Genomic DNA, 16,560 nt, shown 5'->3' with positions numbered 1-16,560 from the left:
TGAAGAATGCAGGACGGTTTTTACAAGAAAATCCAACAGATGTGACGTCATGCACGATGCAACGATAGCTAACGTTCGGTCAGAAACGGAGTCCTCTAACGCCAACAAACGTCCAGCTCCCACCACAACTCAGACTCCAACACAAACTTCACGAAAGCACAAAAAAAACAAAGTTATATCAAATGGAGCCCGTCTTGTTCAGAACAGGAATCTGACCGAAGTCGGGGGGAAAAACTAGGATCAACATCGGCCGGGCCTTCGATTCATGGAGGGACTTTTGTTTAGTTTTGGGTATCAAAACGGACCCAGAGCTGGCGAAATTCCTATTGGATAGGTAAGCTAACATTACTGCCAAGCATGTGAAATATAGAGTGATATTGTGGTTTTAGATGTCAGTCACGTTCGGTCTTGTGTGTCGCCTCACTGTTTTGCCCAAATGCTCGCTTGCGTCTCCGCCGTGCGAGCACCAGGACGTGCAACAGGACGCTGACATTGACTTAAAGCTGCAGTGGGTAGAAAAGGAGCAAATATGATTTTAAAAAAGTTGTTTTCATAAAACGGTCACTATATCCTGACAGTAGTGCATGAGACAGGTAATCTGAAAAAATCTTGTGCCTCTGTGTCCTCCGGTGTCCTTTGGTGCTTCTAATGGCATCTGCAAGATTTCACAGACCGGAAGAAAACAACCAATCAGAGCCGAGCTGGAGTATGCCATCTCTGAGCAGCTGTCAATCACTCGCGAACTCCGATCAAACGGTCAAACTAGGCAGCGCTGATCAAATATGAATCAATATTCTGTTACTGTAATGCCCATTTCTCACTTCAAATGTTTTCAGAAACATCTTGTAGTGTACTGTTTAGCTGGAAAAGCCATGTTGAGATAAGTTGAGGAATTACCAAGCACCGCCCACCAGACAGAGCTGGAAAATGACCTGTGATTGATAGATTTTTTTAAAGCCTGAAAACGGAGCCATGAGGAGGTGCAGAAGTGTAGTTTTCTCTCAGAACACTTGAATTACAATATGCTGAAAGGTTATTATGGATTTTTTTGCCCAATGATGCCAAAAACATTCTGCCTGCTGAAGCTTTAACGGCCACAGGTGTCACTGTTAACGGGCAATTTCTAATTCTTACATACTGTATAGCCCCTTTAAGTTTCTCAACAGTTCCAGTGTTTGTCCTGTGGGGTTGTCATGGGGAAATGGGGAGTGCATGATGGGATGTAGGGCTCTCATCTTTGTGAGGATTTTAGAAATGGGGTCAGAGTCCTCAATTGAAGCCACAGACTTATTATGTGGAGCTTTTTAAATCCCATGATTGTGTGTTCTTCATTAAATCCAGATTACTCCAGATAATGAGGTTATGTGTAACGACAGGATATCACTTTATTCCTTCTATTTATAGTATTTATTATTATACTATTTATATTTTTTTACCTGACAGTGCAGTTTGTGTCACATTTACTGCTGCCAGGCGCCTCCTCTCCTCCTGCTCTGATCTGCACAGTGTTTCAGTCCTCTCTACTAAAAAGAAATAAAAAAAAATTTAAAAAAAGTTGGTTTGCAAAGCAGGGAGAAAAAAACTAAGCAAAAACCGCTAAGAGCTTTTTTTCTCTCTCTTGCTCTCTGCACGCCTGTGCGTAAAAGCTCGGAGCCTGGCGCTGATCAGATCAGCCACCAGAGAGGAGCCAGAGACGAGGAAGTCAGGAGGAGGAGGGACCAGTGCGGTGGCGTGGTCTACTGTGTGTCTGTATGTGGAGAAAACACTTTATACTGGATCCTCAGGACGACTCCAGCTTTGTGAAACCCCGAGGATCTCTCTCCAGTTCTGCTTCTAGTACCAAAAGAGCAGTAATGCGCGCAAAAGGACGCAGGACTCCAGCTGCAAACCAGTTTTTAAAGTCGTTTTAAAGAAAAGTTACACACCTTTGCTGTCAATGTCAGCAGCAGCACAGGTAGGGAAGGGAATCCCGGAAGAACTCGTAGTGCAGGTTACCAGCCTGTTTGCGCATCAGCCTGCACTTTTTTTTTTATTTCCAAAGCGAGCGAACAAAAAGTTTGTGATTCTCTCTTCAAAGTTTTGAGCGTGAATGAAAGAAGAGAAGATGAAGGATCTGAGGAAGAAGAAGCTGTACGTGCTGGTGGACGTGCTGTGCGTTATAGTCGGTGAGTAAATGGGCATTAAGTACTAAACTATACGTCAGCATAATCTTAAGCCTTTTATCTGGGAATGGCTGAAAGCATGAAGATCATATCTGTGTGGTGACAGCAGCTTCTTGCCAGTGCGTTTGTGTGTTTTTTCACTCATGACAGCAACTTAGGAATTCCTCCTTTATTTTTTAAAATGACACGAAGACACGTTTTTTTTTTTTTTAATGAGAGGAAAGCTCCTCAGGACAACACAGGAGCTGTTCTATCCACAGTCTATTTATAACAGTCAAATGACCTGTGTTTCCATGCATGAGTCCAATAATGCTATAAAAAGAGCAGCCTGTCATCCAGTTTGTTTATGCGGATCCCAACTTGCAATGTTGTCCAGACTGAAATGTGACATTGTGGTGAAACACAAGAGAAAATCTCCTTCTCCTCTCAGGCCTGCTCTGCTGCATGCTGCAAAAACTATACTCACTAAAAAACTACTGCTTGACTTTACAGAGTCTCAGGAAGCTCAATGTTTGTTTATGGAAATTTGATATGTGTGTGTGTGTGCAGCTTATTCCTCATTTTCTTCAATATTTTGTCTGCCTGGAATCTTCTCAAGAATTCTCCCACATCCCTCATACAGCACATTTCTCAAGATGTGACTTCCCATGTTACTCCACAGACTATTGTTTTACATTAACCTTTAGTTTTCCAGGGTTAGTTTGTTGTTTGTCATTGTTTTAGCAACTAGATCATCACCGTCCATGTGTTTGTCTCCCTCTCTCCCTCTGGCAATGGACAAACAATGAGATAATGTGGTTATAGTTCTTTTGCTATGAATGGAACTGAATGTGATATGAGATACGGAGGACCACAGGTGTCATGTAAATGGTTATAAAGCCTTCCATTAGCTGATATTGGAATTGAATTGGACAATAGAACAAAAATAAATAAAATATTTTACAATTGAACTAATGAAAATATAGAATCTGTAGGCAACGGGACAAGATTTTGTTATCGGAAGTATTCTGATTTTCGTTTGGACTCTTGAGTAGTATTGACCAATCACGATCACGCAGGCTTTGGTTGAATGCAGGTAAACAGTCTGTGTGGAGAGCAAAACAGGCGGAACGCATTGGCCGAAATGCAATCAAGGAACCCACCGGCTATCGTCTGATGATGTTTTAACTTTTTGTTGGTTTAAAATTAGCTTGTAAACTGGCTACTTGTGAAACAATCCAGTTGTAAACATCATTTCTCAACTCCAACTCCAGTCGCGCATCTCAAGTTGCTAATCAGACTGTAAACAATGAGCAGCGCATGGAAAAGGAAATTCTGAAAGAATATCCGCTGGCTCTTTTTTTAAATCTTTACAATGGGAGTGGCACATTTTTACACTTTGTTGACGAGGTGCTGAGCGTCTATTCTGCGCTGAGCGCTGCACGTATGGTGATTTAATTTTTTTGTGGTCACAGAGAGTTGAAAAATGTTAAACTTTAGGTAAAACTCCACAAAGACCAACTGTCACATCCTACATGTAGGCTACAAGTGCTGGACAACAACAACAACAATGGAGGACAAATTAATACACAAAGTCCGCAGGGTCCATCTTTTCTCCCTACGTGCTTCAGCCTTCCCTTCACCTGCCGACATTTTGATATTCCGTATCATAGCAACCAGACGCAACCAAAGCTCAGCTGAAAAAAACGCTGTGCCTCATTGCCCTTCTGAGTTCTGCATTTAACAATGAACAAGTATCTAATTAGTTTTAAAAATGTCATCTTTGTCATTTAAAAAGCAACAATATACCTAATAATAGCCTAACAATAAAGCTTATTTATATAGCACTAAAATCAGGATAAATAAAGTCATTTGCAAATTAAAAAAAAAGAAATTGCAACAGTTGGTGAGCCAACTATTATCACTGCAGAAGAGAACAGCCCTAGCGATGGGATCACACCCCCCTACTTCCTGCACCATTGCTCGGACCCCACCCATCTTCGAACTCTGCCTTCATTTTGATCTCAACTACACACCTGTAAAGTTTCGTGACTGCATCTTGCACAGTTGTGATGCTATCGTGTTGACAAAATCTCTCCACAGACAGACATACAGACATATAAACACCTGGCAACGTACTCAACTACCTGTGGTAGTTCCCACTACAATAGGCATCTCCAGGACTATCTGGCCATGATGACACACCCAGACAAACAAGGTGAAAACAACACCAGCCACAGGCTGTTGCGGCTGCTAACAATTAATAACTGCATCATTTATTTAAAAATATATTAATTAATACATAAATACATTTCAAAATCTGAATGCTTTATAACCATTTACATGACACCTTTGGTCCTCCGCAATAATAATAATAATGATTCTTCTTCTTAATTTTTTGATAATAACATTTCCATCACCAAAACCAACAAAAGTGAGAAGTTGTCACCACCATCCTCTGAATAAGCTGTTTTCAGTCTCAGAGATGGTGTGTGTGTATGTGGAATGTGCCACTGTGGTGGGACTTTGGTTTTCTGTATTAACACCACAAGCCCGTGACAGACGTGTGTTGCGTAATGGTCTGGTGTTTGGCGGCGTGCTCATCCCCTGTTGTGTCTGCTCTGGTGATAGTGGTGGAAGTTGGAGGGAGAATGCAGAAAAGGACGATGGCTCATGCATGTGTGGATCTGCTCTGCTGTGCAGTTTCAGCCCCCCGCTGGCTTTTCACAGAGCTTAGGGGTGTTTTTTTCCGTCTGTGGTAACATCCACAGACTGCTGAACTTGATAAGCCTCGCCATTTCGCTGTCACAAGTCTGGGATTAACGTCTGGGTCGGGTTGGTCGGTCAGGCCTGGGTAGCTGCATCCCACCCTTTTGCCTCTCCCTTCCCCTTTGCCACCCACGTCAGCCACCCAAATAATCGTCAAGTCAACCCCAAGCTTATGTGAGGTTGCCGCAGCCATGTAATAACTACATGGTAGAGCTTGTAATTATGCTAACCATTAGCCTACATGGAAACAGGGTTTTTCCTGCATTTGGGACTGTTTGCATTACTTATTGTAAAAATTGATTGACAACTGCTCTTATCTTCTTTAGCTTTTCTTCAACGGAAGCCATTTCTTCTCTAACTAATCCTCTAAATATTAATCTCCTGTTCTCTACTCATGCAGCGTAGTATCTCATGTATCTCTCTCTAGATCTCTCTTGTTATGTCATACAATCACAGAGCCATTTCTTTGGCGTGCTCTCTGTCACTCACACCCTGCCCTGCCCAGGTCAAACTAACAACTGTTGTTATGGATGACGTGTCTCCCTCTATGTTCATACCAGGCGGCAACCTCCCGGTCTGAAAGGTGAAGCCAATGCTGAAGTGCCTTAAACTTGCATTCTTTATAATATCCAGCAGGGGGCGACTCCTCTGGTTGCAAAAAGAAGTCTGATTGTATAGAAGTCTATGAGAGAATGAGCCTACTTCTCACTTGATTTATTACCTCAGTAAACATTGTAAACATGAGTTTATGGTCTCAATCGCTAGTTTCAAGTCTTCTTCAATACAGCATGATGTTCATTTAGTAAATTATGGTCCCATTTAGAGTCAAATAGACCATAAAGCAGGGTATGCTTTAGGGCGTGGCTAGCTTGTGATTGACAGGTTGCTACCACGGCGCTGTCCGTGTTTTTGTCTTAGAACCTTTTCACAGTGTTGTTTTCTAGGGCTGCCCCCTCTTAGTCGATTAGTCCAGTGGTTTTCAAAGTGGGGTCCGGGGACTCCCAGGGGTCCTTGAGGGGGTTCCAGGGGTTCCCCAGCTTAAAGAGGAATCATTTACTTTCAGTACAATTACACCAATAAGTAACACAATGACAGAATGTATTAATATTTTGGTCATGGTTTTCATACACTTTCTGTGATAAAATATCTAAAAGCAAAAATCCTGTCAAATGGGGGTCCGTGGTATTGTGTCGGTGTAGGGGTCCTTGAAGTTACAAAGTTTGGGAACAGTCATTTTAGTTGACTAAGATGTCTTTAGTCATTCTTTAGGCTTGTTTAATGCTGAATGACTTATTTCCAAGAAACTTTCGAGCTCATCTCTGGTAAACAAGATTTAAAGTGGCGCTTTTCGATCAATTAGTCGACAAAATCGTATGAGTGTTAGTCGACTAAGAATTTCTTTGGTCAAGGACAGTCCTAGTGTTTTAAGTTCATGAAAGTTAATTGTAACGTTTTGGTCGTCTGAAAATGTCTTTTTCAGCGTTCGATAGTACTTAGCTCCACCCTCTCGTGTCACTTCTGGTTCCAAAAAACCAAGATGGCGACGGCCAAAATGCCGAACTTGAGGCTTCAAAGCGGCAGTCCACAAACCAATGGGTGACGTCACGGTGACTACGTCCATTTTTTATATACAGTCTATGATTCATACAATGTCAAACACTATCACTGAACCTCTTAATGAAGAAATCTGACACAAAATGGCTGCTTAGAGCCAGGGAGTGTACTGTTTCCTCAGGTTTGTTGTATTATCTGTCTAGTTTATAGCTAAGAAACCTGTCTGACGCATCACGGTGGACATTGAGTTGTTTTTGCTATTCAAATATCTCCCTTAATCTTGAGTTTATTGTTCATTTTACGCTCTTGGCCTCCCTCCTTCCTCTCCATTCTTTCTTTATTGTATTTGAATCCCTCCCTTCCTCTCTCCTCCTCTGTCTGTGTAAGTCTACACTCGGCACAAATAGACGGTGGGTGTTGGCTGCGAGCACAGAGAGGAAAGGCCTGGGTTTAACCTCTCCCTGCCCACAGCTCATAGTCGTATAGGTGCAGCACTGCAGGTGTTGCTTCATGTAGCTTGTAGCGAGCTGTGTGTTTATGAGTAATGTGCTAGGAACTCCAAGTAATATGTGGCTTAACGGCCTCGAGGCAACGCATTGGAGCAAGACGCGCTCACGCACAACGTCGTTTTTCCCGTGTGTAGACTTTGTGCTGTAATGTAGGTTATGACAAACCAGTTCTGTTAAAATGTCTCTGATTATACACACGAACACGCACACACATGTCTTCATATGCAGAGGTAGCAGCTGAAATTAAATATTCCTGTCATTTGATTCTCTTTATTCATTTGCGAGACACAGAAAGATGACATTGGGTTATAGTATTTCTTTAATTAGTTTTGTGTACTCCTGTGGACTTGAGCTTGCAGCTAGCGGAGGTTTTAATTTTGTATGAGCATCTTGTTATTGACTGATTCATTACCTGATATACAATAGTTTGCTCCCAAAGCCCCACACAGCAGTAAAACTCAACGAGTTGCTACGCATTTCCTCACTTTATTTTCATCTTATTAGCCAGCGGTTGCATGTAAATATCCCCATGCTCTGTTCTTTGACCTCGCTGGATGCCGGTAAGAGTTTGTTGGTGCTGCAGCGTCTCCAGGGAGCCGGGCCTCTTATGCTGTTGTGTTGGGAAGACTGATCGCACCGAGTTCTCAGTGAAAGGCAGCGAAGATGCTTGATGGGAATTGTTTTCCTCCTGAGAGCTCTGTCATGGAAACTGAAGCCCTTTTAACAAACAGGCACGTCCTCCTGAGAAATATGTGCCTGGTTTATTTTCTTCTTTTTATGATCTTAATTGCACAAGGTTTTCTGGTAAACTCTTTTATCAATCATCCTCTAAAGTGGATGAGTATCTTCTGTGGTTGAAAAAAATCATAACCACATTAATTTTGAGACATTAGGGCCCAGACACACCAACCCAACATCAACTAGTGGCAACAAAGGCGGACCTTTGAGTCGCCTCACAAAAATGTGCACTCTAACACACCGCAAAGACTACAGCTGATGGCCAACTACCACGTACGTTCTGCGCCTGCATCAGATGAACTAACTCTCCACACCAGCAGGCGGCGGTAGTCTGTATTCATCATTCAAAAAGGGAAACCGGAAGACAGAGGATGGCGGATACACAAGCCGTTGTAATGATACGTACATGAAACTCTCACCCACCATTTAGCTTCATTCTAGATGGCCCTGTCGTTGTGAAAATAATGTATTGGAACGATCAGATGAGATGAAGATGAAAGATAAGAAGAGCCCTCTCCGCCAATCGGAGTGATTTCTCTCACTGACGAGCTCCGCCGCCGATTCAACATGCTGAATCGGCCGAAAAACCTCCAACACGGGCAGACTAGAGCTAATGGTGTGGGACATACCGCAAAAATTAGGCCGACAGACGCTCACCGACGGGCCCCAAACTGTTCGTCAGCTGTCCATCGGCTTGGTGTGTCGGGGCCTTAAAAGACACTTTCCTCAAAAGTAGAGTCAAGTACACAGAGGAGTTCAAAAAGTTCAATGGTGAGCTTGTTGAAAATTAAGGAATTTGAAGGAGATGTTAGGCAGGAATAGGCACTATTGTGAGTATGTCTGCCTCCTCTTAGTCAATTAATCGACTAATCTGTGTTTTTTGTCTTACTCGGCTAAGATTTCTTTTGTCGATTTGTTGTATTTTATGCTTTTTTCATGTCGAATGACTGATTTCCAAGAAACTTATAAGCACATCTCCGGTAAGCACAAGATTTAAAGTGGTGCTTTTAGACTAAGAATTTCTTTGATCGAGGACAGCCCTGATTGTGAGTGTACCTTTGATGTAATTCTAATAGTTATAATTGTATTTAAGACCCCCTCATGTTGTTTTGGGTTTCATGAGAAACTTCCTTAATTGCTTTGCACGTAAAACCAGTTAGCGCCTGCTGTTCTAATGCAGCTTTCCCGTGTCTTTTTAAAGGCCGATGATTAAAATGCCAACATGTTTATTCTCTCCAGTAAAGTTAGAGAGAAAACATGCATAGAGAGGGAAGCCCGAGTGAGCGAAGATTACTGTTTGATAGGGACCAGGATTTTGGAAAATGTGGTCCTAATTTGGAGAAACACTAACAATATCACTGGTGTCAGACAACAGCTAAACATAGACCCATTTGCATACAGTAATTATACAGAAGAATCACTATATTTAGCAATGATTTGCAGAAGACATTTAGTGACCTTTCGGAGAAGCTCAGCACCATTCATGATTTAACTCCTCCTGCAGACCTTTATGGTTTAGGTTTAAACCTGTGTGGCCAAGGTCTTTGATCCCGTCCTAACCCCAGACTCTTTGATTGCCACATTTAGCCGCCCTCCCACCACTCCTACGCCCTCGCCTGCCACCCTGTCTCCTTCTGCACTGCTTGGGCCTAAGCATGCGTAAATGATGGACGGAGCGAAACAGCAGGATTAAATATAAAGAATGGGCAGCAGCAGCAGCAGCAGCAGCAGAATTTGGTGTGACTGGTGAAGTTGGGCGTTCCTCGTGTGAATTAGAATTCCAGAGGCCAACGGCGGCGGAGGTTGTAGGCTCAGCACATACCTTCCACATTAGTCAGTCCTGCTTGGGGTGAGACAGTCAGAAGGAGGGAGCGTTTAGTTGTTTTTGTTTTGAGCCGCCTTGTAAAGGTCTGTAACATCACATATGTTGATAGAGCTTTGGTGCTTTTCTTGCTGTCATTTCAACAAGGCATGTTTGAATTGGAGGGAGGGGACAAAAGAGAGCAGAGAAGAAGAAGAAAAGTGGAAACATTGACTGCAGCTAAAAGAAGAAGAAAAAAAGCCTTCCTCTGTCTACATCCACAGTGGGAGGGGATGAGTGCTGGAGGCATAAAAGTCAGATGGAGTAAATGACTAAACATTGGCACATGGGTGAAATATATATAAAGAAGGAATGGCGTTAATGTGAGAGGAAACAAGGGCTATCAACAGAAGGAAAAGATGGATTGGAAAAGGGGGGGATAAATACAGAAAGAAGAAACTTGCTGAGTGACCTTGGTGCTGGAAAGAAATTAGGAGGAGCTGAAGTTCCAGCTGTGACCTTGAAGGAAAGTTTTAGCCCAAACAGGGCAGCCCAGGGGCATAAGAACACCCTTCTCACACTCACACACCCACACTTTAAACGCCTTGAAAATATGCATAATGAAAACCCAGACTGTATGTTTTTCAAATTGAGGAGAATAATTGTCCGGCACATGGTTTTGCAGGTGCTGCAGGTTATGTCAGAGAAACCTGGGAAAGTAGGTGTGAGGTGCTCTCAAACCCACTGGAGCCGACTTCCAGATGATCGTTGACTTTCCTTGAGTAGGAAATGTGAGAGAGGACAAAGAAAACAGAAAAACTGTGATAAAAAACCAACAAGACAGACAGGCAGAGAGAGGACGTGACGAGCCTCGAATCTCAGCCCCAGAGTGCTATTGTGGTCCAAATGGTCCTCCGTAATTGCACATCTGCCAGCTAAATAAAGCACCGTCCCGTCGAGGCCTCTATATTTACAACAGAAGGAGAAGTGTGTGGGAGGACGCTGCGATCAAGAGAATGACAGACAGAAAGACGGAGCTCTAGAGAGAAGAATGAATGACTTTGAATAAGAGAGAGAAAAAAAGCAGAATGGAGGATGTGAATCAGCAGCGGTGGAAGGAATGGAGGAAAGAGAGCAAATCTCCTCTCACACTGACATCTTTGTTTGCCCGTATCAGTTAATGCTAAATTTTTTCCGTGACGCTCCTCCGACTGTTTTATGCTCTTCAGTTCAGACCCTCTTGACAGTCATCATCAATTACTCAGCTCTCTGTTGCACTAAAGCCCTTTTATACAGGAGGGGGGAGACACTGAGGTGCCAACGCGGATGAATGCTAATTTGCGGGCAGGTAAATGAGAAGCCTTAAACTTCCCAGAATTCAACCAAAGCCTCTTCCTTAATCTGAGAGAGGAATACCCAAGCCTGAGCCCTGCATCCTGCTACTTCAAACAGGCTCCCATTAGGAGCTCAGGCAGGAGATTTCTGACTGGCAGCTGGAGATTAGCTTCCTGGCTACATTCCCAACTGGCAGCGTTTCCCTGCCTCCATCCGTAGAGGCAGGTGTGCTGTATCCTCAATAAGTACATCCACCCCCCTCTACCTTCCCTCCATGTACATTGTATGTCCTTTTGTGTTTCCTTGACAGATAAATCCGACATACATGTCAGAGGCTTGGTCTTTAAAGAGGCCCTATTATGCTTATTTTCAAGGGCTGTCAAAGCTAACGCAAATTTGCTTTAACACCACTAATTTCTTTAACGCATTAATGCAACTTGCAATTTTTGGGTTGTAGTGGGCTCATCATACTGGCATCATATGAAACTAGAAAAACCCTCAGGAATCCATTGGTACCAACCATGTCATACTAGCTCGCCACGAAGGAGGTTAAATAACGCTATGAAGTTACACTCAATTTTGGCGAGGAATAACTGGCATGGCCATTTTCAAAGGGGTCCCTCGACCTCTGACCTCAAGATATGTGAATGAAAAAGGGTTCTGTGGGTACCCACGAGTCTCCCCTTTGCAGACATGCCCACTTTATGATAATCACATGCAGTTTGGGGAAAGTCATAGTCAAGTCAGCACACTGACACACTGACAGCTGTTGTTGCCTGTTGGGCTTGAGTTTGCCATGTTATGAGTTGAGTATATTTTTTATGCTAAATGCAGTACCTGTGAGGGTTTCTGGACAATATTTGTCATTGTTTTGTGTTGTTAATTGATTTCCAATAATATACTGTGTGTGTGTATATATATATATATATTTTCAAGCATATTTGCCCATCCCATGTTGATAAGAGTATTAAACACTTCTAAATCTACAAATCTCCCTTTAAGGTACATTTTAAACAGATACAAAATATGCAATTAATTTGCTATGGACAATTATGTGATTAATCGTGATAAAATATCAATTTAATTTTGCAAATGTGTTACCTGGTGACTTCACCAGGTTACGGAAGAAAAGGCAGGACTTCAAACAAGGCGTTTCAGGCATTTCAGGAGCAGTGTTTCTGTGGGGGAGAGTAACTCCCTTTGGTGTGGACTTTGGGCTTTGTAACTTTGCAGACCTTTTACATGCACAAAAAACTATACAACACACTAAGGGAAAGGGAAAAAGCACAAAAGCATAATAGGTCCCCTTTAAGTAAGTGCAGGCAGCTCTGGAGCAGTGTCAGTTTGGGTTGTGGGCTTGTCTCGTGGTATCCCAGAGACCTATTTTGTCTGCTGATGGATCTTTTTTGAGCTGTGTGTCTGCTTTTCAAGAGAGTGGCTGGTTTGTTTCTCAGAGATGACCAACAGAGGCACCGCTCATGAGACACATCCACACACCTCAGGATTCATTCTTCCCATGACGGCAGTCCAGACTCTTTATTGGAGCGCTTTTATTTTCATTCAAACGTGTAATTTACGACTAACAAGTTAAAGTCATGTGTCAGCCGAATTAGTGCTTCATTTATTAGCACAGAAATGTTTACAAGCCAGAGGAGGGTTATTTAAGGCCAGGTGTCCTGACTTCACTCAGCTTGTGAAATGTGTGGCAAACTGGCAAAATCCATGTTTGTTTAAAAGGATTTAGTCAGCGCAAAAAGACTCATTAAAACCTTTAGCATGTGGCTAAACAGATAAATACAAACGATACTCACGAATGTAATTTATTTAGCCTTTTGTGAGCTTGTTGGATTGAAGAAGGTCGCTATGTTTCATTAGCTGCTGGCACTTCTCTTTGAAGCCTTTCCCTTAATTTTTCTTTCGCTCTGCTGTGATTAATGGCCCCGCTCTGGCAAGTGTTAAAAGCTTCATAAAACAGTTTGAAGGTACTATACCATGTGACTAGAAATAATTATGTCCTTCTGTCATTTTAAAGTGACATTTACCATGCTGTATTAAGTAAATAAACGTTCCCCCCTGACTTTGTCCAGGCCAATCTTACACAAATCTTTACAACTTGCTGTTATATAGTTATGATATGTGAATACAAGTCTTTCCTTTACTATTGTTTACACTTGAAGTTGGTGCTGAATGCAAACATTCCACACTGCACAAAAAGTTGGTATTGGCTGACATAACATGTGGATTAGAAACAGATTTTATGTCACAATGCCCCCAAATCTCCCTCAGCTATCGATTCAACCCTCCAACCCCAAAAGAAAGTATTTATTTTCATGTCTGATAATATTATGATATCAAATTATATATTTGACATGCTGTGTAAATTTCAATCACGTCTATACCATAGACTGTATATAAGAAGTGGACGTAGTCACCGTGACGTCACCCATTGGTTTGTGTACTGCCATTTTGAAGCCTCAAGTGTGGCATTTTGTCCGTTGCCATCTTGTTTTTTTTTGTGACACAAGGGTGGAGCTAAGCACAACCAAATGCTGAAAAAGACAATTTCAAAAAGGTTATAATTAACTTTCATGAACTGAAAACACACTGTGGAATGGTTATGACCGGACAACGCCGTGGTAACGATCTGTCAATCATGAGGTAGCCACGCCCTAAAGCATCCCCTGCTTTATGTTCTATTTGACTCTAAATGGGACCATAATTTACTAAATGAACATCATGCTGTATTGAAGAAGACTTGAAACTAGCGATTGAGACCACAAACTCTTGTTTACAATGTTTACTGAGATAATAAATCAAGTGAGAAGGAGGGTCATTTTCTCAAAGACTTCTATACAATCTGACTTTGTTTTGCAACCAGAGGAGTCGCCCCCTGCTGGCTATTAGAAAGAATGCAAGTTCCGAATTGGCTTCACTTTTGAGACCCGGAGGTAGCCCACTGGTCCATACTGGATATATTAGGAGTCTGGAAATGTTTAAGATAATATTTTGAAGATACTTCAGGGTGTCCTTTCAAAGAAACTGTTGATAGTTGAGAGTTTCCTATCATTCTCTTTGTTTTGTTTTCCACAGAGATTAAATATTTTTAAAACCAATCAATTGCAGAAAGATATTCAGTCCTTTAGTCACAATAATAACTGAATGACACTCTATCTGTTTGATTTAAGTCCAACCATGAGGTGATGTTGAGATGGAAAGGTTTCATGCCAGCTGGAAGCAGGATGCAGGATACAGATGCAGGCGCTGCCACCCAAAAGCCACATCAGTAAATCCGTATCGGGGGTCTCCCCTGAGGCGCCTGAGACAGGATGTTAGTTAAACACAAGAGAACATATTATTGTGCTGTGGTTGTCACAAACAGGATTTTGGTGGTGCTAAGAGGAAAATATGTTGATTAAGACTTTATACGCCGGGTTTACCACGTCCTGACATGGCTGGTAGATGTGATAACAGGGACCCAGTAGGCGTCTGGTGGTTGGTGGCCAGCGGGAATCTGCCGTGCAGGAACAGGTGTCATCCAGCTGCTGCTGCTCACAAGGAGACAGCGGTGTGAAGACGAAGGGGGGAAGGTGGAGTAGATGCATTAGACAGGTGGTGAAATTGGTACTAATATTAGTTAAAGATTTATATTTACAGCGTGTTGGTTAAAGCAAATAATTCTGCATTTTGGGAAGTACGCTTATTCATTTTCCGGAGAGTTAGATAAGAAGATTGATTCCATTTTCATGTCTGTACCCAAAAGCCAAATCACCATGAAACTTCCCCCCAGTTGATTATTTAAAGGTACAGTGTGTAGGATTTGGCAGCATCTAGTGGTGTGGTTGCAGATCGCAACCAACTAAATACCCCTCCGCTCACTCCTCGCTTTCTTGTGGGTATGTTTTCTTTCCACTAGTCTGAAAGACGACATGTTATGAAAGCAAAATGGCATCTAACATCATAACATCTCAAAATTAACCAGTGCATGGAAAAAACAAATGTTTTGCCTGCAGGGTGTCTTTTATAATACAAGAGAACATAAAATTGTGCTGTGGTTGTCGCAAACAGGATTTTGGTGTTGCTAAGAGGAATGTGGAATAAGACCGGTTAGCTTAGCTTAGCATAAAGACTGGAAACAGGGGGAAACAGCTAGCCTGGCTCTGTCAAAAGGTAACAGAGGGCAGATTTTATTTTGCATTTCACCTATAATAAAGCTGCCAACAACATATCTGTTTGATGGGGTAAACTGAAGGCCATTTTGGCTGATAAGACAGGTGTGTTTTTACTTCAACATCTTGTGTTGAAATATTGAAGTTGGGAGTGGAGATTCCTCCTTTTTTTCCAAATGTCATAAGAAGATTAGCGCTTTTTGTGTATGAATACTGTGTTGAAATCAACTATCTCTATTTGCGTTTCTTCCTTCTCTGTTTGTCTAAACCAGCTCCTCTAAGGTTGGGTTACCAGGAGTCCTGCATGTGCAATGATGTGTTTATCCTATAGAGCTCTATTGTTTATTCTCCTCTTAACACAAAGCGTCTATTTTGCCACTGCCCTTCCTCACTGAGCCAGTAAGACTCTTTGTCTATATGGTGTCTGTGAGGAACATGTGTGCAGTTGACATGTCACTAAACAATGTCCGTACTCATCTCATGTCACCTCGGATATCTGCGATGTCAGACACGAGGTAGACACACTGCCTGTCATTGTGTATTGTTGTTTATTATGAATTACAGTGTTTATTAGAGGAATTTCTCTGCTTCATTAGTTAATTAGTAGTTTATTACAAAGAGTCATAATGGTGTACCTATGTTTTTTTCTCGGAATGAGTTTAGTGTTACATTACAGGCTGTTTCCATACACCATTCATAGCTATACCTACGAAATGTATTTTGTGAGATATACACAAATTACAGTGAATCAGAAAGTATAAAGAGAGACAAACGCCGCGTAGGGAGGAGGTCCGATGGATGGGTCAAAAAAACACCGGACATTTGCCCAGGAGACTGGCGTTCATACCCCATGTGGAACCAGAAGTCAACATTGATTTTTTTCACGTCATTTTCATACTTAAATAACGTTACTTACATACTGTAGTTATTTTAACCCAAATCACGAACTAAAGTAGTTTTTCTTGCCTAAACATAACCAAGTTGTTTCCTGTGAAGATGGAAGGTTTTCTTTAAAAGACTCTATGCATGTAATGAGCGGAAATTGACACGTGTTGCTGGACATTCATGGGAAAACACACGAGAAATAAGGAATAACTTTTTGAAGGATATCATAAAAAAATGTTGTATGAGGATGCGTTGCATGTTAACATGTTATACATCCTTCTCTACATCTTTTTGACCTGCTCAGCCCACTGCTCTAGAATTCAAGAAAAACATGCCATGCATTTTGCTGTTCTTCATACATTTACAGTAGGCTGTCATTCCATATCCGTTTCAGGGTGGAGTTAAACCCGGTGTTCACCTCAGCTGAATCCTGATCCACCATCCAGTTGTATATTTTCCTTCAGTCTCGGTCTTCAGCGTGTGGACTCTTGGTCTCTCATCAGTCAGTCTCGCTGGAAGTCCTCCTGGAATTATGTCAGCTGCAGACATTTTTTTTGAAAGAATGGGAGGGGTCCACTGCTCATTTACACAGAAATGTAATACTATTGGTGAGAGCACTTTTCAAGTGTGTGCAGTGTTTTTTCACGTCTGTTTTTCTTGCC

General features: G+C 42.0%; 1 protein-coding gene across 1 annotated transcript in view; it reads left to right on the top strand.

Annotated features, from left to right (window-relative positions):
• Positions 1-1,359: 1,359 nt before the first annotated feature.
• The window catches only part of plpp2b (phospholipid phosphatase 2b), a 29,145-nt gene continuing 13,944 nt past the window's right edge, over positions 1,360-16,560 (top strand). The window contains exon 1 of the mRNA XM_037769173.1: positions 1,360-2,165. Within this exon, the coding sequence (XP_037625101.1) occupies positions 2,090-2,165 (76 nt within the window). The 5' untranslated portion in view covers positions 1,360-2,089. The remainder of the gene's footprint in view (positions 2,166-16,560) is intronic.

This window comes from Sebastes umbrosus, chromosome 5 (assembly GCF_015220745.1).
Source record: "Sebastes umbrosus isolate fSebUmb1 chromosome 5, fSebUmb1.pri, whole genome shotgun sequence".
NCBI classification, from domain to species: domain Eukaryota; kingdom Metazoa; phylum Chordata; class Actinopteri; order Perciformes; family Sebastidae; genus Sebastes; species Sebastes umbrosus.
The sequence above is the reverse complement of the archived record's forward strand: the minus strand, read 5'-3'. Positions and strand labels throughout refer to the sequence as shown.